At 49.2% G+C, this 25014-nt stretch overlaps 1 protein-coding gene across 2 annotated transcripts in view; it reads left to right on the top strand.

Moving 5' to 3' along the window:
* FOXK2 (forkhead box K2) overlaps nt 1-25014 on the top strand; it is a 66060-nt gene that overhangs the window by 29707 nt on the left and 11339 nt on the right. For both annotated transcript variants that reach the window (XM_086688339.1, XM_086688340.1), the window contains exons 2-8: nt 7621-7815; nt 11196-11343; nt 13927-14073; nt 19593-19786; nt 20598-20773; nt 22264-22560; nt 23033-23242. In XM_086688339.1, the coding sequence (XP_086544465.1) occupies nt 7621-7815; nt 11196-11343; nt 13927-14073; nt 19593-19786; nt 20598-20773; nt 22264-22560; nt 23033-23242 (1367 nt within the window). The remainder of the gene's footprint in view (nt 1-7620; nt 7816-11195; nt 11344-13926; nt 14074-19592; nt 19787-20597; nt 20774-22263; nt 22561-23032; nt 23243-25014) is intronic.

Genomic DNA, 25014 nt, shown 5'->3' on the forward strand with positions numbered 1-25014 from the left:
CCCAGTCTACTCTTCGGTGTCACTGTCTACACGTTTCCTCAAATGCAGAGGATGCTGCTGCCCTCCGTGTTCTTGGTGGCGCTTGCTGCTTATCCCAAATCATTGATGGCCTCGGGGCACTGTCCACCCTGTGAAACACAGTTTTATTAACACAGCCTTTTCCTTTGCGAACCGTGAGGTTAAACTATCAGATCTTCTCCTTCACGTTAGATTCTGTCAGTTGTCATAGGTGAGTAACTGACGTCTCATTTCTTTCCCTAGAGAACAGGTCAGCAGCTCAGCTTAGTGCCTTTGTGGGTTAGTTGCATAGGCAGAAAGATTTCAGACGATTTTCCAGGCACCCCTTGGGATTGCTGACACAGGGGAGGTGATGTTGCATAGGGGAGGTCCTTCCTGTGGTCCTCTTCTGCCCCTCGACTGCAGGTGTGGCCATGGGACCTGGCTCCTACCTTCTGTCTTTTCTCTCCGCCTTGGGACCAGCAACGTCTGAAATGGGGCCACCACCTTTCCTTCACCTTCCCAGAGTGAAGGAAATGTAGAGCAGACCAGCTGCTGTGGAGTGGGTGAATGCCAGATGCCAGATCCAGACCTTTGTTTCACGCCACAGAGTTCTGGGGGCCACGTGTTACCACAGCAGGATTTGCCTTGCCTGCTGGTGGGTGTTGTGCATCAGGACATTCAGTGCTGTGCTGAGGGGGTGTGGTTTGGGAGATGCTGCTCTGTGAGAGTATTGCTGTGTTAAGAAGAGACAGATGTTTTTCCAAGGGGAGAAGAAATCCAGAGTACGGAGTGTGTTATCACTACAGACCACAGCTTCTTAGGTCGTAGTTTGGGAGCCCAGTGACAGGATCGTGTGTATAAGTAACATGTCACCCGTGCTGGGTGAGGGAGAGTGTGCAGGTGTCAAGATCACTGTGTGAATGTGGCCGTGATACTGCCCTGGGTACCCCCAAACTGGGGTCATACTGCTTAGCCTGAGGCCCAGGACGAGAGTGAGGAGTCCATGAGAATTACGGTGAGGTGACATTTCATTAACTGTGTTAAGTGTCCCACCAAGTTGTGCTTGGAATTTGATGGGACTCTGAACTGTCATAGACTCCCACAGAAGAGAGATGATGATGAGGGTGTGTCCCAGAGCAGGGCTCCAGGCTGTCAGTGGTGAAGGCCCGTCCGTTGTGGACGGGTGCTTCCGTGCAACACAACCACATGAGCAGCTGCGAGAGTGAGACGGTTTCTGAACATTCTCTGTGTCTGTGCTCACCTTGTCACAGCTGTCATGGATGTCCTGAACATTGTGCACAATTCTCAGCCTGGCACAAATGGCCTAGGTCACTGAGCTTTGCACTGGACATTTTGAAAGTTTCCAAAATTATTTTCCTTTTCTTTGAAATCACTTCAGACTTCATAGAAAAGCTGTAAAAATAGAACAGAGAATTTCCATTTTCCTGGGGTCCCCAAATATTAACAGTTATCACACTTTATCTCTCTCATTTTTTTCCTGAAAAAATTTTTTTTCAATATTTATTTTGAGAAACAGAGAGGGAGAGCATGACTGGGGGGAGAGGCAGAGAAGGGGGGTAGAGAGCAAGAATCCCAAGCAGGCTCTGCACTGTCAGCATGGAGCCTTACACTGGGATCATGACCTGAGCTGAAACCCAGAGTCAGATGCTTAACCGACTGAGCCACCCAGGCGCCCCTGAAAAACATTTTTTCTTTAATTGAAATACCACTTTTTATTTTTATTTTTTTAAGTTTACTTATTTATTTGGAGGGAGGGAGGGAGAGAGGGAGAGGGAGAGGGAGAGGGAGAGAGAGAGAGAGAGAGAGAGAGAGAGAGAGAGAGAGAGAGAGAGAGAGAATCCCAAGTAGGCTCCATGCTGTCAGCACAGAGCCCAGTGCGGGGCTCAATCGCACAAACAACCAGATCATGACCTGAGCCGAAATCAAGAGTCAGATGCTTAACCGACTGAGCCACCCAGGTTCCCCCCCCCCCCCTTTTTCAATGAAAAAAAAAAAAAAAATTTTTTTTTTTAGAGAAACTTAATTTTTTTAAACATTTTTATTTATTTTTGAGATGGAGCGAGCAGGCTCACAGTGGGGGAGGGGCAGATAGAGAGGGAGACAGAGGATCTGAAGCAGGCTTCAGGCTCCAGGCTGTCAGCCGAGAGCCCCATGAGAGGCTCAGACTCACAAACCATGAGATCATGACCTGAGCCAAGTCGGACGCCTAACTGACTGTGCCACCCAGGCACCCTGAAACTTAATTTTTATCAAGGTCCTTTGCATACATTTGAAACCATCAGCTGTTGTGTTGCTGCTATAAGTTTTGATTTGTGGTTCTCAGTTCTCAGAGGTGCTCAATACATCAGGCCGATGTCCTGTGATTTGACGTTTCTGGTTGTGTTTTTACTTAGGGATTTGTGATTCTGCTATCTGGCTTTTCTCACTGTTCATTTCTTAATCTTTCCTTTTCCTCTATTGTCATAATTGTCAGACTCTAGCAAACAAGTTCATTATTCTTTTTTCTTTTTTGAGAGAGAGTGTATGCACATGCATGAGCAGGGGAGAGGTGTGTGGGGGGAGAGAGAGAGGGAGGGAGAGCATGAATGAATCTTAAGCAGGCTCCACGTGCAGGGCTCGATCTCACAACTGTGAGATCATGACCTGAGCCAATATCAAGAGTCAGATGCTCAACCGACTGAACTACCCAGGAGCCCCCAGATTCATATTCTTACACTGAGCTTCATTACACATCTTTTAGAATGAATTAAAGTATTTTTAAAGAACACCTCAAGTGAGGTATTGTGACATAAGTGTGAGACACGGGCATTCACACCCTTGCCCTGACCGGCAGGCACTGCAGGGAAGTGGACCAGTGTGCACACATGTGATGGGCCTTCCAGCCCTGAAATTCAGGCCACTCGGTGGTGTGGAGAAGGCAGAGGCCCAAAGAGGATCCCCTCACGCGGGTTTACCTTCACCTCCGTGCTGTTCTAATGTTCTGCTGCTCTTTTTAGTTTTGTGAGGCAACTAATCAAAGTAATTGTGCTGTTTTTTATTTCCAGCTTGGCAGAGTCAAGTGGTGGTCATGCATCTACCCTAAAGGGGAACAAGGATTTCAGAACTAATTGAACTCTGTAGAGAACTTGAAAACAGTTTTAGTGTATTTTGCTTTGAATGTAATCTGCATAGAAAAATCAGTTATCTTGGTAACGTGGGTACCGACGTAATTACAACCCAGGTCAAGAAATAAGCTATTGTTAGCACAAAAGTATAGAAAACAGCACTGTGAACCCCCTGTCACATTATTGGCATTATGCTATTTCTGTATCTACCTACGTGGATAGCTTTTTTAATTTTAAAAAACCACTCTCTATTGAGGTATACTATTTGTACAGAAAAGCATAAGTGTCATACGTGTATAACTTGATGAATTTCCACAAACAGGAATTCACTCAGGTAACCAGAACCCAGATTAAAAAACAGAAAGTTACCAGGATGTCTGGGTGGTTTTTAAATATGTTTCCTGGTTCATACACACATGAAGTTTAGCTTAGATGAAAACAGAGATTTCACGATTTTCACCTGTCAAGGAGGTGGGGTTGGTGGCAGCAGTGGCCAGTGGTGGCCAGGATGGAAGTCTTGCACGCCGTTGGCCAGAGGCTAGCAGCAGGTGGCCTGACAGCACCTTGCCCTGGAGACAGCCAGGGGACAGGGAATTGGCTGTTCCCAATTCCACCTTTAATCGGATACCTCGGGACTCAGACGCAAAGGAAGAATGTCCCTGAGGGGGCGGTACCCTGCCCAGAGGTAGCGCTCAGCCGCTTCTATGTGCACAGATGCTGTGGGTGGGTGATGCTCCGGAAGAGTGTAAGCTGAGGCCCTATGTGGAGGGTATGGTCTTACTGTGGGAAAAGCGGAACTAAACGTGGGGAGTCGCGGATCTGCCCCGTGAGGGAGGGCACAGCTCGCCTCTCTGGAGTTCCCGTGCTGGGACCCCGCAGGGCCGCGTGGCTTCTGCACCGCTTGGCGGCCAGGGAGGCATGGATGCTGTTGCTCTGCTTGAGGCGGGCTTTCTGGAAGTGCTCAGGGTGGCGATGGAACAAGTGGCGGGGGGACTACAGACACTGTCTGCGGGAGAAGGAGGTGTCCATCGCTTGAAGTGGGGCAGAAGGTAGCTTGGTTTTTTTCATCTTAATAAACATTTGAGTGTTTGACAAAAATTACCGGAATTAATCACTGAGATTCTTTAAGAGGGAGATGCTGCCGTCTCTGCCCTGTGGGTGAGGAGACAGCCACAGAGGTGGCAGCTCTACAGGCCCAGAGGCCTGTGCGCCGCTTCTCACGGCCCGGCCTTCCTGCTGATGTGGGAGTGAGGAGTTGTCTGAGGCGGGGGCTCAGGTGCTGTGCGTGGGAGGAAAAAGGAGGAAAACCTGTCTTTATTTCCACACTTGTCATGTGTGTTGTGCTAAAAGTTTAGTGGCCACCGGGGTCATCACCTTTTCTAAGCCTAGAATTGATTCAGATCTCATACCAGCGTTTGCAAGGTGTTCAGCTGTGGGCTTCTCACTTGCTTTATTCATCATGTCATCTGCTTGTTTTTATTACCTTTTTAATATGTGAAACTGGGCGTTTTTTAATTCCACAGGTGTGGGCTGAGGGTCTGTTTCATATAAACCGAGAACTCTTCTAGGCTCCAGGTTATAGAAGTGAACCCAGCAGGCAAGGGCTTTGCTCTCCTGGAGCTTTGCATCCTATTGAGGGTGACAACAAGCACCTGTGGGTGTAACTTAGAGTCACATGACCTTAGTGAAATGAAGAGCAGGACAGGGCCTTCAGGGAAGGCTCTTGGACAGGTGGGTGAGGTGTGGGAGGGAACCTCCCTGTAGGAAGCAAGGGCAGGAAGAGACAAGAGGCAGGGGTGATGAGGTCTGACTCAGTCGGGTAGGAGCCTCTGGGAAGTTGGGAGTGGAGGAAGGACGGGGAGGGAAGGGGTAGTCCCCAAGAGCAGGCAGGAGGAGGCTGACTTTCCCTCTGGCCTTTCCCATGCAGACCTTTGGGGTTTTTTAATGGTTATTTATTTTGAGAGAGAGAGATTGTGCTTGAGAGCAAGGGAGGGGCAGAGAGAGAGAGGATCCCAAGCAGGCTCCACGTTGTCACTGAAGAGTCAGACAAAGGGCCTGGTCCCACGAACTGTGAGCCAAAATCAAAAGTTGCATGCCTAACCACTGAGCCACCCAGGAGCCCCCCTCATGGCAGTTTTGTTTTTAAGTTTATTTCTTTTAAGTGAGTGAAGGGTGGGGGGAGGGGGGGAGAGAGAGAGAGAGAGAGAGAGAGAGAAAGAGAAGCCTGATGCCAGGCTTGAACTCATGAACTGTGAGATCATGACCTGAGCCAAAGTCAGACATCTGACAGAGCCACCCAGGGCCCCCCCCCCCCCCCCCATGGCGGTTTCAGTTTGCCTTGCCCTAATGGTTAGTGATGTTGAACATCTTTTCATGTTTATGTACCGCTTATGTACCTTTAGCAAAGTGTTTTTGTTTTGTTTTGTTTTGCTTTAGGTTTTTTTTTTTTGCCCATTTCTTAGTGGATTGTTTTTCTTACTGTCACTTTTATCTAGCCTTTATAGTTTGGATAGGGGTCCTATGTTGGATATGTGATTTGTAAAAGTTTTCTCTTAGAAGGTGATCAAGGCTAAGAAGTAGCCTTTTCAGTGCCTCAACAGGGTTTCTGGCAGAGCAGATGTTTTCAGTTCTGATGATGAGTGTGTTTTGAAGGTGAGAGCTGATGGCTTAGCAGGTAGACTGGGTGAATCCTGTTTCTGGCCTGAGCAACTGGGTGATGCCATTCACTGTCACGAGGAGCTCTGGGGAGAAGCTGGTGTCGGGTCTTATTAGAGATGACCAGTGTGGGTACAGAGGGGGGCATCAGGAAGGCAGTGAGAGATTAGGTCCAGAGGGCAGGAAATGTGGATTTTTGAGTCATTTGGGAGTGTGTAGAGGGGAGAGTCATGGGCCTGCATGAGCTTGTCCAGGCAGTGGATGCGGACAGAGAAGCATAGAAGCTGGGCCCTGAGTTTGCGGCATTGGACATTGAGGTGTAAGGGAGGAGAGTTCAGCAGGGATTGAGAAGGAGCCCTGAGAGATAGGAACAGGGAAGGTGTGGGTGCTGGGTATCAGGAAGGAGGCAGTCAGGGTCTGCTCTGCCCACTGAGGCTGCAGGACTGACTGGTGTGCCGCATGAGGGAAGTGAAGGGGCAGGGAATCCCGTGTCAGTGCATTCAGAGGAAGCCAGGCAGCAAGTGTCAAAACCCTGCCAAGTGGCGTCCTTTCTAACCCTCACCTAGAGTCTTGGGAAGTATTGCCTTGAAGACATCACCAGAAGTGGGAGGGATGTGTGCCCTTCACATTCTGGATCTTTCCTTGGCAGGCACCCAAGGAGGACAGCGGTGGGCAGAGCTGACCACCAGGATGGGTCCCCCGGGATAGACACACAGAGGTCAGCTGAGTACCATCAGCTGGATATTTGGTCATTTATATACACACAGGTCAGGTGCTGTTTAACTGGGTGTGAGATCAGACACAGACTGAGTCTGTGGAGCTATTTTTAAATTTTATTCTTTAAAGATGTTTGGCTTGCATTACTTTTTTTTTTTTTTTTAAATAAGTATACTTGAGATATGTCAAGGAAGCTATATTAAAGGTGAACCAGAGTATTGAATTAAAAGCCTTTTCCCCCAAAATTTAATATCTCTGGCTCTTGTTTGCTCAGTGATAAAGGTGATGGGATTTTTCAAAAAGAATACTTTCTTAATTAAGAAACAGCCACAAAATTGCATTGCTTAATGATCCAGCTATATTTATGTATTTATTTTATAAGTAATAATGCAGATTAAGTCACATTTGAATTTTTTCCTTCTATTTGGATGGTCTAAACAACGTATTTGTTAGGGCATCTGGGTGGCTCAGTTGGTTAAGCGTCTGACTTCAGCTCAGGTCATGATGTTGCAGTTCGTGGGTTCAAGCCCCGCACTGGGCTCTCTGCTGTCAGCGCAGAGCTTGCTTGGGATTCTGTTTCCCTCTCTCTTTGCCCCTCCCCTCACTCACATGCACTCTCGTTCTCTCAAAAATAAATACACATAAAAAAATTTTTAAAAAAGAGGGGCGCCTGGGTGGCGCAGTCGGTTAAGCGTCCGACTTCAGCCAGGTCACGATCTCGCCGTCCGTGAGTTCGAGCCCCGCGTCAGGCTCTGGGCTGATGGCTCAGAGCCTGGAGCCTGTTTTCGATTCTGTGTCTCCCTCTCTCTCTGCCCCTCCCCCGTTCATGCTCTGTCTCTCTCTGTCCCAAAAATAAATAAATGTTGAAAAAAAAAATTAAAAAAAAAGAATGTATTTGTTTACTAGTGTTTTAAAGTCACGAAATGCCTTTTTGTGGCTTCATTAAGTGGTTTATGACACGCAGGGTGAGGTTGAAGTGGACTTTCTCAGTGGCTTCTTCACCACAAGATGAGGCTCCAGTGCGTTTGGGGACACGGGCTCTTTGTCTTGCTTTAGGTGGGACACCGTGTCCTCTGGTCTGGCAGACAGGTGCTGACAGTTGGCTTTTTTTTTTCTTTTTCAGGTGCACGTTTAGGTTCCCAAGCACAAACATCAAGATCACGTTCACTGCCCTGTCCAGTGAGAAGAGGGAGAAGCAGGAGGCTCCTGAGTCCCCAGTGAAGCCCGTGCAGGCCCACATCTCGCCCCTGACCATCAACATTCCAGACACCATGGCCCACCTCATCAGCCCCCTTCCCTCCCCCACAGGAACCATCAGGTACAGCAGCTCATGTGGTGGGCAGGGGTCACAGAGGGTCGGGTTGGGGGCGCACGCATGCTGAGATGTACGTGACCACGTCCCGATTCCGTTCCTTATCTCCTGCCTTGGGACTTGCAGAAGCTGTCATAAGTCATAGTCATGGGCAGGAGCGCACAGCAGCCAGCACCCGCTCCTTCCCCAGGTGGACCCTTCACCTGCCATTCAGTTTCTGAACACCCTTTGCTCTCAGGTTCCTGCATATGAAACACAGTCCCCAAACGTTCCTGACTTTTTCACTTATACTCTCTGTATTTGAGTGTAAGTTGAGAGAATTGTGATTTGCCACGTTGGTCTAAACTCTGAGCTGTTTTCCTTTGCATTTTGAGTTTGCTGCAACCTCATGTACATTCTGAGGATTTGTACTTTGGATTGATGAGTTTGACTGCAGTGAAGCAACAAACTTGTGTCTGTCATGATGTCCTAAGAGAGACTGGGTGCTTGAAGTGGAGGTCAGCGGCTTTGGGGCACACTCTTGGTGCAGAACCCAGAGCACAGTGGTCAGCTCATGCTGAGCTCTCAGAGGACAGCAGCTGAGGGTCAGGTCGAGGACGGCCACGGGACCCTGCAGATGTGCGTGCTTGGAGCAGGCGAGGTCGCCTCATGGGCTTGAAGTGCGGCTCTGCTGTGATGTTGCAGGGCTCAGCTGCGCTGGTCTCCTCGGACTCTGTTGGTGCTTAGAAGAGGGGGTGGTGTGTATTTGGGTGTCCTCTTAGCTGGGAGTGATGCTGGGTGTGGAACAAATGCCTGTACTACTATCTGGAGTCAGGCTCCTGCTGATGAGCTCTGTCCCAGCTGGCGCTGCGTGTGGCAGAGCCCGGGAGGGCACATGGGAAACTCGTGTCCGACCTCTCAGTCAGACACTTCCGTTTCTTACCTTAAAAACGAGCATCAGCGGTGGGACTTCCAGAAGGATCTGTGTTGTGTTTATTGATAAGTGGAGGGAGTGGCGAGTGGACTGGCTGTGGCTGCTGCTGCTCCAGCTCCAGCTCCAGCTCCAGCTCCAGCTCCAGCTCCAGCTCCAGCTCCAGGCTCGGCCTCCTGTGTAGCCGCTGCTGTTGGCGTCAGGCCCCTCCCTCTTCTGCCTCCTGCGGCTGCGCTGCTGAGGAAGCTGCCTTTGTCTCTCCCACTTGGTTGAATTTGTCTGCATGTGACTCCATGGACCAAATAGCCATTATGTCAGCGGAGAGCAACCACGTGGCCGGATTTCTGTTCGGAATTCACAGAGGAAGAGGAGAAAGCCCTGTTTGCCCACGTGGGATAACAACCCACAGTGGGAGCTGCAGCCTTGGAGACGGGCGCACTGACCCACTAGACGGTGGCGTGGGCACTCGGGGAAGGGGACTGTGGTTGGAGAAAAGCTCCTGACCCAGCCTCTCCTCACCTTCTCCGTCTTCATCCTGGTTTCCTTGCTCGTTCCTCCCCATGGCCGGTGCTGACCAACATAGTGCCCTTGCTGGGCAAGACAGTGGGGTGGGAGCCCAACTGTGGGTGGTTTGTGTGTGATGTGTGGGGCAGACTTGCCTTTTTTTTTTCTTTTTCTTCTTTTTTTTTCTTTTCCTTTTCCTTTTTTGTTTTTTTTTAACGTTTGTTTATTTTGAGAGAGAGAGCGCATGCACACGTGTGTGCAAACAAGGGAAAGGGAGAGAACCCCAAGTAGGCTCCACGCTGTGTGGAGCCTGATGCGGGGCTTGAACCCGTGAACTGTGAGATTGCACCTTGAGCCAAAGTCAAGAGCCAGACAGACGCTCAACTGACTGAACTGCCCAGGTGCCCCCGGACTTGCCTTCTCTAAACCCAGCATCCACTCCATACGGCCTCTCACCTTCCCCACGTCAGCACTTGTTAAGTGCTAGCTGTTTTTCAACATCGTGAGGCTTAAAGTCCTTTAGTGCAGGCCTGATTTTTTTCCCGGTGCTTTAAGAGCCGTTCGTGGCCTCAGCAGACACCTGTCCAGTGAGTGTGCGTGTAGGTACTCATTGTGCGTGCTCACGGTAGAGAGCCCAGTAGTGCTGCAGGGGACGCTGGCCCGGAGCACATCACCCCCTCCCCTTCCTTCTGCTCCACGTTCAGTTCCGGGTTTTGGAGGTAACTACTGTTGCTTATGTATTTTTTCCAGAAATTTTCTATATATTTGCAGTACTTGTCTTTTTTCCCCCAAATGCAACTAATCCCTAACCACACACTCTGGGTGTAACTTGATCAATTTCTCAGCCCGTCCTGTTTTTGGTGTCCTTCCACTGCAGCAGCTCATTCGTTGTAAAGTACGGGCCTGCGTGGAACGGGGGGGGCAGGAGCTCAAATGTGCAGCTTGGTGAATGACCACAGTCGAGTGGGAATGGCCTCTCGTCATTACACAGATGAGGAAGCAGCACCCCAGCCCTGCCATGTGAAAAAAAGGCACCCATGTTTAAACATGGGTTCCTGAGGTGCCTGGCTGGCTCAGTTGGTAGACTGTGTAACTCTTGATCTTGGAGTTGTGAGTTCGAGCCCCGTGTTGGGGCTAGAGTTAACTTTAAATATAAATGAAGAGGCGCCTGAATGGCTCGGTTGAGTGTCCCAACTTCAGCTCGGGTCATGATCTTGCAGTTCATGGGTTGGAGCTCCATAGTGGGCTCTGTGCTGATAGCCAGGAGCCTGGAGCCTGCTTCCGATTCTGCGTCTCGCTCTCTGTGCCCCTCTCCTGCCGTGCTCTCTCAAAACTAAATAAATGTTTAAATTTTTTTTTTAATAATAAATAAAATAAGTAAATAAATAATTTTTTTTAGTGGTCTCCTGTCGGGGGGGGGGAGGGGCAGGTGCTGTGTCCTAACTGACCTGACGCATGTGCTCCGGGGCCTGATGCCATCTGCATCTGTGTCCATGGCCTCATCCTCTTTCTGTGTTCCCTCTTCTTGGCCCGGCTGCCTTTCTCTTTCTCTGGATTCTCCCTGACCTTTCTGGTGTAGCTGGAGGCCACGTCCTAGGTGGGAAGGGAGTGAGCAGAGCCTGTGCTCTGTGTCCCTTTGCGAGCCATTGCATATGCCTCCGTGTCCTTGGTAAGTTCCAGAACCATCCTGAGCCTCCGTTTCCTCACTGGTGAAACAGGTGGACCACCACCTCCTTTGATAGTTTGTTTTGTGATTATGGAAGAGAACACATGTGGAAGCAGATATCTGATTTCCACGTTTCCTGGAGTGATCTTAAATTTCACGGAGAATTTAGTGAGTCCATTTTTCATAGAAAATGCTGATATTCTAATTTTTAAGTTTGTTTTCATTGAAATCAGAACGAGTCTTTGAAGCACGGTGTGATGTATGTTCTGTATTAGGCTGATCGCAGCCACTTTTTCCCACCCACAGTGCTGCAAACTCCTGCCCATCCAGCCCCCGGGGAGCAGGGTCTTCGGGGTACAAAATGGGCCGTGTGATACCAGCTGACCTCAATTTAATGGCCGACAACTCCCAGCCAGAAAATGAAAAGGAAGCTTCTGGTGGAGACAGCCCAAAGGTAAATGTTTTATAGCCTTGAAACAGAACCTGGGGCCGTCACGTGACCAGCTGTCCTCCCTTTGCTGTCTGCATGTCTAGTAATGTCGCTGCCAGGGCCTTGTGTGGATCCAGGTTGGTTGTGGGGTCCCTTCCTGTTGAGTAGGTTCTTGGGGTTGGGGTCTTAGAATAAATGAATTATTTTGGTCATTCACCACTGGGTGCTCCCCAGTGTCAGCTATGGGCCCAGGTGCTGAGATCTGAACCAGTGGAGGACAAGAGAATCGCTTGGTCCTCACGCGGTGATAAGCACTGTGTCCCAGGAAACCGTTCCCAGGGTTTAGTCCTGCTGTCCCAGATGCTGAAGGTTGCACATGCACTCGTGTCTGAATGTACACGTGCACACATGTGCCCAGGAACACACCCTTTTGGGACAGTGGTTGTTGAACACGCTGTGACCCTGCGTATCCCTGCATGTTTTTGTTCTTTGACCCAGTAATGCCCCTTCTAGGATTTTGTCTAAAAGGAAATGGCAAAAATCTCAAACAAAAATTTATATAACACAGAAAATTGAAAGCAGCCTGAATGCCCCCTAAGAGTGATCAAGCAAGGAAATATTATGCAGCATAGTCACTGATATGGAAGTATTGTTGGTATAATGCTCGGTGAAAAAGAATAAAGCAACGCGTAGTATTAGTTACATCTGTATAAAATGTGACGTATTTGTGCAGTAGCACACAGCACAGTCATGGAGGAGACGGCCGTAGTGGTGCACCACCTGTCTGCTGTGGCTAGGAGCCTTGCACACGGGGCGTGCCGGGCAAGGGAGGGAGGCTCAGAGGGGCACCATCAGTGGGGTTCCATGTTGATACAGTTGCCTGTTTAAAATCAGGCAAAACTAAATTGTTTCAAGGTGTGTTCTTAGATGCTAAAACGTTGACAGCAAGATTGTCATTATGACAAAATGTCAGAGGTAATGGCAGCTTCTCTGGGGGTAGAGGCTGCAGGCCCAGGGGGCATATGGAAGCTTCTGGGATGTGGGCTGTGTTCTCTCTTGACCTAGTGTTGGTTGTCCTGATGTTCACATCACAGAAATTTGTTTTCAGCTGATGAGGATGTATTACAGGCTTTGCTATCTGTGTTACATTTTTCAATAAAAAAAAAAAAAGTTTTTAGCAATATGTAGAAAAAAGGTAACCAGGAGACACAGCCAGTGGCACAAGCACGATGAGGAAGGCTTTGTGTTCTGAACCTGCTGCCTGGAGTAGTCTCCAGCTCCACCAGTTCGCCTGGCCCTTTCCAGAGTCTGTCCGCTCAGGGTAGTTGGGGCAGAGCCCAGCTGAAGTGTTCAGGAAATACTAGCTGTTTACGAGTGCGGCCAGTGTCTCTGCATAGAATATGTGCCCCCCACCGCTATCAGGACCGATCATGGGCTGGGCAGCTGAGGCCCACGCTCCTTTCTTTGGCACGTCTACCTTCCTTCCTGTCTGTCCGTCCTCTGCTTGTCTTCTTTTCGTCCATTTGTGTTTATCCCTAAGCAATGTCTCAGTTGCTTCTTTTTAAACCTCATATAATGAGTATCATCTTGACTCTGACCGTGCTTTAAGGTGTGTTGTCCTGGACTTTACTGAGGTCAGGCGGCTCTTTTCTTTTCCTTATGTTTTTTGTTTTTGCCATTGGAGTTTCTCTTTATGTGGTTTTAATATTCTTTTTTTACACTGCTTGTGCATTTTTCCATTTGTTTCCTCTAAATTTTCCAAATGCTTCTCAATTTATGTTACTTTCATAGTAAGGAAAACTAAGCATTTTCACAGGAACACTTAAAAGCACAAACAATCCTAGGGGCACTTGGGTGGCTTGGTTGGGTGTCTGACTTTGGCTCTGGTCTTGATCTCACAGTTCGTGGGTTCAAGCCCCACGTTGGGCTCTGTGCTGACACCTTAGACCCTGGAGCCTGCTTTGGATTCTGTGTCTCCTTCTCTCTCTGCCCCTCCCCTACTCACACTCTTCTCTCTGTCTCGCTCTCAAAAATAAACATTAAAAAAAAAAAAAAAGAGGGGCGCTTGGGTGGCCTAGTCAGTTAAGCATGCGATTTTGGCTCCAGTCATGATCTCACAGTTTATGGGTTCAAGGCCTGCATCACGTTTTCTGCTGTCAGCCTAGAGCCCGCTTCAGATCCTGTCTCCTTCTCTCTCAGCCTTTCCCCTGCTCATTCTCTCTCTCCCTCTCAGAAATAAACATTAAAAAATTTTTTTTATATTAAAAAAATTTTTTTAAATAAAATTTTTTTAACATATATTTTTGAGAGACACAGCGAGACAAAGCACAAGTGGGGAGAGGCAGAGAGGGAGACACAGAATCCGAAGCAGGATCCAGGCTCCCAGCTGTCAGCACAGAGCCCAACGTGGGGCTCAAACCCATGGACAATGAGATCACGACCTGAGCCGAAGTCGGACACCCAGCCAACTGAGCCACCCAGGCGGCCTCCCCAAAAATTGTTTTAAATAAAAGCACAAACAATGCTAAATTCTAGTAAATTTAGTAAACATTTTGATAACCTCAATAATCTCTCTCTCTCTCTTTTTTTTTTTTAACTTAAATACAGGATGATTCAAAGCCACCTTATTCCTATGCACAATTAATTGTACAAGCAATTACAATGGCTCCTGACAAACAACTCACTCTAAATGGGATTTATACTCACATCACTAAAAATTACCCATACTACAGGACTGCGGACAAGGGCTGGCAGGTAAATCCATTTCGATTTGTTATGAAATATTTCTGTGACAAGTCAGTAGATGCTGATTGAAAACAGAGGAAAATTGAGCTGCTTTCCTTAACTTGGGCACAGGGCAAGGGTAGAGCGAGGTGAGGGAGACCCTCTTTTGCTCAGGGAGGAGGACGTGTTAGAGGCCACTGGCCCCGTGCTTTGACCTCCTCCACACAGAGCAGAAGGAATAGTGGCTCTAGAAGAAAACCTCAGCCTGTGGTTTTTACGGTCCCTGACCGTCCCCACGGGTGGGAAAGGCATGGATTGTTTGAGATGTTTCTCTTTGACCATTGCAGTTAACTTCCTGTGTCTGAAGTAAAGGAATGTGAAAAACCCAGCCCGTCCTTTACTTCTTCCTTCTGTCTTCCTTACCTGTGTCTGCTGACGTACATAGCTTCTTGAAGTTTGCAGAGGTGGTTTCCAAACTATTTTATCAACGAACCCTTTCTTCAAAAGACATCTTCGCCCGTTGGGCAGTGTAGAAAAGCAGAAACCCGATGCTGCCCTGTGTGGGGGCGGCCTACCTGCTTGTGTTCCTGTACTTTCAGATCATTCCTGGGGTGTCTGCCACCCAGCCTTCCTCAGAGGACTCTTGGATATTAGTGCATAATGGATCCTTACTGAACTTTTTAATTTCGTTTAATTTTTAAAGTTTTACACCGTGTGGTTTTTTCTTCTGTGTATCTGTGCTAGGTGTGCCTGCTTGCTGGAGTATGGTAGAACCTCCCTAATTCGGACCATATGGGAAAGGCAGGGTTGAAATAGGGAGCGTTAACAGCATAAGAAAAGAAGAAACGTATGCTTGCAGTTCTTGAATTCATTAAGTAATGAGGAATGGCAACACTATTCCTTTCAGGCATAGTGAGTAAATGATCCTCGGAAAAATGTGTCTGCTGACCCGTAACCATAACCGAGTGGGTGGGGGTGGAGGGGGAACCATTTTCTGTTTAATGATGGGCAAAAACTCTTTTCTTCTACCTGTAGACATACAAACGTGTTATAATACAAGTAGTCCAGCCAAATCCTGAACATTTCCTTTGTAAGGGGTCTTTAGTCACGTCCGGGTCCTCGATTGTGGAGGGTACAGAATAAGACCCCGCCTCCCTTCCTGGCCTGGGGCAGCTGCCCCCTGCCTGCCTCCCTATGCACAGCGAGGTGCATTTATTAGTTGGCAGTGAGGAAAATGCTGGATTTGGAGAACGCTTTGCTCTCCAGTTACCTGGCAGGTCTCTTCAACACATTGGACAAGAAATCCCTGCGATACTGACCATTTTAATTGAGGACAGTGAGGTTGTGCTTCAGATAAAATGTCCAACAAAAGAAGCAGAGCCAAATGATAATCTGTGTCCATTTCTGATGATTGCTCCTGGAACACGGTTTCCTGTGTGTGGGCAGATGAGGTCTCAGGATACCCCCTCAAGGAGTGGGGTGGGGTTATGGGCAGCTCGTCGCGTGCAGAATTCTGGTGACTGGAAATGTCAGTTAGCGGGGCAGAAGGGGAGCCAGTGTTTCTGAAGCGCCTGGCCAGACCTTCGGTGATGTGTTTCCCTGTGTTTCCTAACATCCATTTATGCAAGAGCTGCTTCCAAACAACATACGGTTTTCTGGCCAGAGGACGAAGGCCAGCTCTCAGGGGCGGCCTCCTCCAGGCTTCAGTCTTGTGGGGAGTTAGGTCAGGTGCGATCCCCACGTGCACGACTTCCCAGCCCCTGAGAGCGGAGCGTCACAGACATGGCTGCTGGAGGGCAAGCACCCCTCTCTGTTAGCTGTCATCGATGCTGCTTTTTATCGAAACCTCTTTTCTGTCTAGATCAAGGCCCAGAAGGGTGACTGAGCCTTGCCTGTGTAAGGCCCTCCTGGCTCCAGTGTTTTAGCAGAAAAGAGATTTCCTGTTGCACCCCTCCCTTTAATTTTTGGAATGCGCTCTCAATTTCTTTTAGCTGTTCCCAGTACTGGTCCACACGTGTTCTTTTTCTGTCATGAGATTCTCTGAGCTGCCCCTCCCAGAGTGACTGCGCTTAAAGTCTGTATGGATAAGACCTTCTTCCCATGTCCTCACTTTTGGCTTAAAACAAAAAAGCCTTTCCCTTTGGCAACCTTGTTTCATAAAAGCCAGATCCGATTTTCTTTGTGTGGAGAGTAGGGGGGAAGACGGTCTTGTAGAACAGCCCAGTTTTAAAATGCGGGTTTCCAGACTGCCTCCTGCCCTCCCCTAGAGCGTTAGGGAGGTGGCGGTGCTGGGAGAGCAGGGCCCGAGGGCTTGGCCCTGACTCTGATCTGCTCCTGGGAGACCTGTGCCTTTTGGAGCACCTGAAGGAAGTCCACAGCTGCCTTCCAGGCTCGCTTCGGGTATTTTGCCTTGTCTGCCTTTGGCAAGGCTTCTTGATTGGTCCAGAGGAAACTCTGGGATAAAACAAATTGTGACCGCATCTGGGAAGATGGCATGTTTCTTTCCTTCGGTTGCATATTTATGCCAAAATGTTTTCTTATGATTTATAATTATAATTTTACCCAGCCCAGAATTGAGGTATTTGTTATAACTAGAAAACTTGAATTCTGGGCCTTTGGGCCTCTGAAAGGACCAGAGCCGGTTTCTTAAAGTAGAGGGCGTGTTGTGGGCTCCTCTCACCCTGTACCTTGAACTCTGCTTCTAGAAGGTCCTGACATGTTCCCTTCTTACCAGTTTCTTTACAAGTCCTCAGTAGAGCACTCTGCATGAGTGGGGCCGACAGACACTAGGTCTGGGCAGGAGTGCTGGGGGTGCTTACAGAGGCCGGAGGCCGGTGACCAGCTCTGGGCCTTTCGTCCGGGTCATCTGCAGGGATGGAGCTGCCTTCGGGGACAGGAGGGAGGAGGGACTGGTGCCCAGGGAGGATGGGTTGTGGGAAGTAGCCTCGGTGAGGGGAGGGTCTGGGGGGGAGAGAATGTGTGCAGTACTGCAGACCCTTTTCTTCCTGTTTAGTTTTAAAGAGTAATAACCTGCCTTTTCTCTGCATGTAATACTTTCTGAATCAGTAGAAGCCAAGCCAGCATGGTTTTTGTGTTTGTAGCTTGGCTTGATCAAATTACAAAGGCCTTAAATGACCTTAGAAATATAGTTACTTTGTGTCTGCATTAAGTATCTCGTGGAATAATGGGAATGACTTCCACAGCATTTCTAGTCTTGTTGGCTGGAAAATCGTGGCCTCTTTGTTCCATAGGCTTGTTAGACCCTGTTGTGATGGTGTATAGTGTAGCTTCTGTCACATTTTCAGGACAGAAAATAGCGACTCCTTGACCTAGGAACTTGCGTACAGCTTGTCTGTGGCATGAAGGTCGTGGAACCACAGCCCCGCCCCGGTCCTGTTCTCCTTTATCAGTGGGAAGAAATACTAGTGTCCCAGTCCCCTGAAATGGCACTTCCTACCTCCAGACTCCCCTTGAGCCAGCTTCCCTTTTTCCTCCTAGCAGTACGTGCATTAACCTTCTCGGTGCAGTTCCAGCCTTCACGTGGGGGTTCAGCACCTCCCATGTTGTTCACTTGTAAGCTGCCCAGGTAGCCAGGTTCCCTCCCACAGTACAGTCGGAGGACCTCTTAACCCTTCCATGGCAGTCGTCAGGATTGCCTTGTTCACAGCCAGAGGGCCCTGTGGTGTCACGGTCTGGGTTTGCTTTTCTCAACCCACAGTCTTGGAGTCTACCTTCTACGGCACAGAAACGTCTGAGGAATCAGAGGAAGATCGTCTTCTCTCTTTGGTGGAAGCGCCAGTAGTAGTTGAGTTTGATTTTTCTGGAAGAGCTAGTAGAAAGGTATTGTTGGTAGATCCCTAAACCTGTGATAAAACATAATAACAAGTATCTGCGGTTATCAAAATGTTCTAAATCTTGGGGCTCTCAGATGGCTCAGGTCGGTTAAGCATCCAACTTCGGCTCGGGTCATGATCTCACGGTTCATGGATTCAAGCCCGTGTCAGGCTCTGTACTTGCTTTGGGTCCTCTGTCTCCCTCTCTCTCTCTCTCTCTGCCCCTCCAGTGTGCGCGCGCTCTCTCTCTCTCTCTCTCTCTCTCTCTCTCTCTCTCTCAAAAATAAACATTAGGGGCGCCTGGGTGGCTCAGTCAGTTAAGCGTCCGACTTCAGCCAGGTCACAATCTCGCGGTCCGTGGGTTCGAGCCCCGTGTCGGGCTCTGGGCTGATGGCTCGGAGCCTGGAGCCTGCTTCCGATTCTGTGTCTCCCTCTCTCTCTGCCCCTCCCCCATTCATGCTCTGTCTCTCTCTGTCTCAAAAATAAATAAACGTTTTAAAAAAAGTTTTTTTTAAATAAACATTACAAAAATAATAAAATAAAATATTCTAAGTCTCAGGTAATGCATTTATTTATAAACACTTCCACAAATCACAGACAGTCTAGGCTGCCCCCCTGCGTGTTGCTGGTGAGGGAGACGGACTTCCACGGGCTTGCGTGGTGCTGTGGTCACAGCCATAGCCTGTGACTGGTTGTGGTAGGTGAGCGGTCCCCTAGCTGGGTTGTAAAGTAGAATTTGATACATTTGATTTCTGAGCCACCTCTGGCAAGTGAGGATTTCAGGCTGTGGCTAGGAGTTCCTTTAGAAGATTAATTGGGGAATTTAGAAATGATTTTGGGATAGCCCGAAATTGTACTGTGAGTTACCATCATTTTGAATCTTCAGTAGTTTAACTTACTAACTTTAAAGATGGGTGTAAATACATGAAATAACTTGGATGCATGGCTTCTGTCCAGCTGTTGCTGACTCTGGTTTGGGGGGCTCGGGATCAGGCGTGCTGCCAAGAGTCGTGCAGGTTGCAATGGGGAGCTTTCCTGAAACTGTCTGTAAGCTGTGAGCCAAGATTTTTGTAATGGAAAGAATAGAGCAGGAGTTGAGGGAAACCTCCTCTCTGTGGATCAAATTGAAAAACATGTATGGAAGTATTTTGCAAAGTGCTCTTATTACTGGAAGATGGTGTCGACAATACGTCTCAACCTTTAGCTCGTCTTTATCCTTTGCTGGTTTGCCAAACACTTTGCACTGGATTAATTCATTTTAGATGGCTGTGACAGATTCTTGTAAGCTAATTCCGTGCTCAAAAAGTATTTTAAAGGATTGGCTTATTTTGTCTCTGTTCGTCTCTAAGCAGGAAAGGTGAGATGACTACAGTGAGGGTCCTTGGTCTCCTACCTGGGGGAGAGATGGAAATTGCCTTCTTCCCTGTGGTTTAGATGGCCCACCCCTTCTTTGTTCCCTAGATTCCCCCCCCCCCCCGCCCCTGGTGCTCCCTCTGCCATTTCGTTCCAGGACCCTCCGGCTGGGGGGTCGCACCCCTACTCCTTCACTCGGGAGGAGGGCCGGCTCCTCCCAGAACAGCGCTGCTTATAAGTCGTCTGCCCTCTGCAAAGGCTGCATGCCTCGGTCTCTGCTTTGCAGGGCACTGAAACTGGGGCACATTTTCATTTCTCAGCAAAGAAATATATGAATTCTACGTATTTTTTTATGTTTCATAGAATTCAATTCGCCACAATCTCTCTCTGAATCGGTATTTCATCAAAGTACCACGTTCCCAGGAAGAACCAGGCAAAGGCTCATTCTGGAGGATAGACCCTGCCTCTGAAAGCAAATTAATAGAGCAGGCTTTTAGGAAAAGACGGCCTAGGGGCGTGCCTTGCTTTAGAACCCCTCTGGGACCGCTCTCGTCTAGGTAAGGAAAAAAGACAAACAAAAAGACCTCACTTACTGGTTAGTAAATTTGCCTTCGATGTGTTGGTCAGTTTTCCTTTTCACAGTGAAGGAACTACCAAATGCGGTGTGGTTAAATGTGGGGATGGGGATTTGAACAAGAGTGTCGGATGCTGCCCACACGTTTCTTGAACGGCAGTCTGAAACGGCGGAGACTGGCGATAAAGTTTTACTTCCACTGCGCTCCCACGTGGCAGCTGTGGCCTCACTGAACTCATTGCACATTGTTAACGTGACCGGTCGGCATTTGATGAGCTGTGTGTTTTCCTTTCCCTTGACACATGAACAGCTCTTCCAAGCTGTATTCTAGCGGCTTAAACTCAAGATTGTTTTATATAATGTTAATGGCCTGATTTTCAAATTATACATTTTTAGCTTCATTAATAGATGCTCTGTTTCTAAACAAAAAAAAAGGACCAGGATGTAAGTCTCGGGGCCCCCACCTGCTTGCATACCGCTGGCTCCTGCTGCCCGTGGACAGGAGCTGCTTAGGGAGGGCACCAGTGCAGCTCCATGGCCGTGCAGCCCGTGTGGGCACGGAGCCCCAGTAGCTTAGCGCAGCACAGGCACACTGGCTGTCACAGCTGAGTGAGTCTCACGGAAGGTCCATCTCCGGTCACAGGCGTTCACAGGGAAAGTAGAGCTCCCAGAACTGTAGTCAGGTGGCAGAAGACAAATGGCCGTTACAGTTTCAAAATGCACGTTATTGAGATGACGCAGCGTGGTGAGTGCTGGACCTGTGAAAATCCACTGTCTTTTTTTCTGTAACACAGAAGTGCCCCAGCCTCTCCCAATCACGCTGGAGTGCTGTCTGCTCACTCCAGTGGTGCCCAGACCCCTGAGAGCCTGTCGAGGGAAGGTTCCCCGGCCCCCCTGGAGCCGGAGCCCAGCGCGTCACAGCCCAAACTGGCCGTCATTCAGGAGGCACGGTTTGCTCAGAGTGCACCAGGTGAGACTCTCAGAGAGGGGGCAGGTGTGGTGGGTGGGGGCAGGCCAGGCTCCTCAGCGGACACAGCAGTGGCCTTGGCTCCTTTGTACCTGGTACTTTCTGCATAACACCTGAGTGTTATAAGCTCTGAAAAACTAATAGTACTGTGAGTCTTAAAAAAACAAAAAACAGGGGCGCCTGGGTGGCGCAGTCGGTTAAGCGTCCGGCTTCAGCCAGGTCATGATCTCGCGGTCCGTGAGTTCGAGCCCCGCGTCGGGCTCTGGGCTGATGGCTCAGAGCCTGGAGCCTGTTTCCGAGTCTGTGTCTCCCTCTCTCTCTCTGCCCCTCCCCCGTTCATGCTCTGTCTCTCTCTGTCCCAAAAATAAATAAACAAAAAAAAGTTGAAAAAAAAAAAAAAAAACAAAAAACAAAACAGTGAACGTTGTTTTACGTAAACAGCTTCTATGGATGCCTGAAATAATTAAGAATCTGTTTCTCAGTTGCTTGATCATTCAAAGATTGTGAAAAAAAATCCCTCCCCCCAAAGGAATAACACAAATTAGACAAGCTAGACATTGATTGGCAGCAGAAACTGCCCACTTAATGACTAGGTGAGCATCTCACAGTTTACTTATTAAGTTGCAAAGCAGAATAAAGATGTGTGCCCTGAGGAATTTAAAAACAAAAACAAAAACCATAACAATACAGTGTGGAAATGTGTCTGAACTAATTCTATTATGATTCCTAATTGGTTGGCAAAATGTGTGTTTTTGGTGTTTTTTGGTTTTTGTTTTTGGAGCAAGAGCGTGCATGAGTGGGGGTGGGGTAGAGAGAGGAGCCCAAGCAGGCCCCGCGCTGTGAGCACAGAGCCGACGTGGGGCTCAGTACCACAAACTGTGAGATCATGACCTGAGCCGAAATCCAGAGTGGGACTCAGAACTGACCGGGCCACCCAGGCACCCACAAAATACGCACTTCGACACAGTGGGATTCCTGACCATGCTGGCAACAGCCCCTCCCCACCCCCACCTGTACCTCCTGTCACCAGCGTGTCTTTTCATTTACTCTGTGCCCAAACCAGGGAGAGCAGAGGTTGGTTGGCAGAGTTTGTAACTCTGTGTCTGGGCTTTCCGGTTCTCTCGTCCCCACCGTGAGACTTTAATGCTGGGGAGAGCGTGGCCCCCTTGACTGGGGTCAGTAGGCAGCTTCCTCCCATATACTGTGTTGACATTTTCTTTTTCATGAGGAAAGAGATGTGGGAAGAGGTGTCGTAAGAAATCTGAATAGAGCAAGAATTGCGTTTTTAGCAGTCAGATACAAGAGTTCAGTATCCCCGTTAAGATACTACCTTTTTCCCACCGCGAGTGACTTCACTATTATGAGGTGGAGGGGCGCGCCCTGTCTTACTCCTCTGTGTGCTGTGAGCGGGTGGTTGTGCTTGGTCGGTTCTGGGAAACGGTTGGAGGAACGTGGGTGCCTATGCCTCACCCCTGCTCCCTCAAACTCTGCAGGCTCTCCCCTGTCTAGTCAGCCTGTTTTAATCGCTGTGCAGCGGCAGCTGCCGCCGACGATCAAGCCTGTCACCTACACGGTCGCCGCCCCCGTGACCACCGCGACCTCCCAGCAGCCTGTCGTGCAGACGGTGCACGTCGTCCACCAGATCCCCGCGGTGTCCGTCACCGGCGTGGCCGGCCTCGCCCCGGCCAGCACGTACACTGTTGCCGGCCAGGCCGTGGTCACGCAGGCGGCCGTGCTGGCCCCTCCTAAGGCAGAGCCGCAAGAGAATGGAGACCACAAAGAAGTAAAAGGTAAAGCAACAGAAGAAGTCGCTGCAGGCAGTTTCTCAAGCTGTTTCTCAAGTCTTCCCAGCAGACCTACTCGTCCCAAGCCCCTTTCTTTTTGTTGTTGTTGTTTTAATTTTTTTTTAAGTTTATTTATTTTGAGAGAAAGAGATGAGAGCACAAGCTGGGGAGGAACAGAGGGGGGGGGGGGGGGAGAGGGAGAGAGAGAGAGACGGAGAGAGACAGACAGACCCCCAAGCAGGCTCTGCACTGTCAGTGCAGAGCCCGAGGCGGGGCTAGAACTCATGAACTGTGAGATCACAGCATGAGCCGAAACCAAGAGTCAGACGCTCCACCGACCAAGCCCCCCAGGTGCCGCCCCCAAACCCCTTTTCTAATTACGTAACGTCTTAGGATCTGCTGGCCACCTGGCGTGATTGCTGTGGCTTTCCAGTAATGTCAGTTGGAATTGTTTCTTTCCCCTTCCTTTTAATTTCAGTAAAAGTGGAACCTATTCCTGCGATTAGCCACGCCACGCTGGGCGCCGCTAGCCGTATCATTCAGACGCCACAGACCACCCCCGTCCAGACGGTCACCATCGTGCAGCAGGCTCCTCTGGGTCAGCACCAGCTACCAATAAAAACTGTGACGCAGAACGGGACTCATGTGGTGCCAGTCCCTGCCGCCGTCCACGGCCAGGTGAACAACGGTAAGTAGTGTCCTTCACAGCTAATAGGGTGCAGATATCGAGAGCAAAGATCCTTTGCTCTCCGTTTTATGAATGGTAGTGTTCCATACTTTGGTTCCGACTGTTAAATTTTAATTTTTTTGTCTGAGGAAATGTTTGCATTTCTAAAGTGTAAAAAACCTAATAGTGCTACAAGGTACCTGGCGGTGGTTGTGGGTGTCACCTCTCCTGGGGGTCTCCCTGGTGGAGCCATCTGAACGGAGATTAGCGTTTCTGTAAATACCTAGACAGCTAGAAATACCCCCCTCCTTGTGTAGATACCTGGGTGTGGCCTGGAAGTAACGGGAGGTTTGGGCACTGGCACCTGCCTTCTGAGATGTCTCCTGGGATACCTGTGCTCCAGAGTGTGTCTGACGGAAGCAGAGAATCTTGCTCTCTGCGCACATAGCTGTCCATGCATGTTCTCACATCGACGAGTAGAGAAGACAGGACAGACCAACGGAGCTTGGCATTTAGTTAGGTAGTTAGTAATTTAGTAAGTAAGTAGGCTCCACGCCCAACGCCAGAATTCAATTCAATAACCCTGAGATCAAGACCTGAGCTGAGATCAAGAGGCGGATGCTTCACCGATCGAGCCACCCGGGTGCCCCTGAGCTTGGCTTTTAAATGAGAGCACAGAGAACCCCCTTTCACCCAGCCCTGTGGAGCCATGTGAGGCGTAGGGGTCCAGCTGGCTGTTAAGTCAACTCAGGAGTCTAGTGTCATCCTCAGAGCTGCTGTTTGAGCAGTGGGTCCTTGCCCAGGCGTACAGAGTCCCTGCTGTCCATCAGGACGCAGCAGTGGCCTGCAGGAGCTCAAGCAATGGAGTCAGGCTCGTGGTCAGAAGGTGCTCTCTGTGCCCATAGAGTTTCTCTGAAAAGGGGTAGAGAACAGAAGGCCTAACTGTGTTGACCTGCCACCTGTGAGCGATGAAGGAATGGAGGAGACCTGCGTTTGCCTATGGGATTCAGATTCCCACTCTGCCTTGCCCCAAACTCACTGGTAGAATAAGTTCTGGAACCTTTTCTGGGGAAGACTAACCACCTGAGAGTTCTTTGTTCTTATTCTTCTTATTTTTTTTTAAGTTTATTTATTTCGAGAGAGAGTGTGGGGAAGGGGCAGAGAGGGAGAGAGACAATCCCAAGCAGGCTCTGGGCTATCAGTGCAGATCCCAATACGGGGCCTCAGTCCCACGAATGGCGTGATCATGACATGAGCTGAAACCAAGAGTCAGACGCTTAATTGAGCCTCCAGGCGCCCCAAGAGTTTTGTTTTTCTAATGTCTTTGTTTTTAAATAATAGTTAACACATGCCAACCTGTGGATAAATGGACAAACTTGCAATCAGTTACCCATTTCAGATGCTGTCTTCTCAGGTTCTGTGTCCCCCTAAGTATTAAGAGTTGTGCTGGCCTTATTTTCTCTCTGAATAAGTTTGTCATTGTGGATGACGTTGACGCAGCAAACCTGTTGGCGCTGTGTGCTTCTGGAAGAAGGTGGCATTGGGAGGTGGCCTGGTCGGTCCTTTTTTGGTCTGAATCCTGCTCAGGCTGAAGCCATGGTTCAGCCAGTGATTCCCAGATATGATGTGCCTCAGAGTCCCTTCCTGAGCAGGTGTGGCCTGGGGGCCCAAGAGTGCATTTCTAACGCATTCCGGGTTGTCAGAGAACCACTGGTGCCAGTCAGGGGCCTCTTAGGTCCACCTGTCTACTGGAGGGAGTTGGAACAGCTGTGTATCCCTTTCACGTGTGAAAG

This window comes from Puma concolor, chromosome E1, assembly GCF_028749965.1.
Source record: "Puma concolor isolate L17-30 chromosome E1, mPumCon1.1.hap2, whole genome shotgun sequence".
NCBI classification, from domain to species: domain Eukaryota; kingdom Metazoa; phylum Chordata; class Mammalia; order Carnivora; family Felidae; genus Puma; species Puma concolor.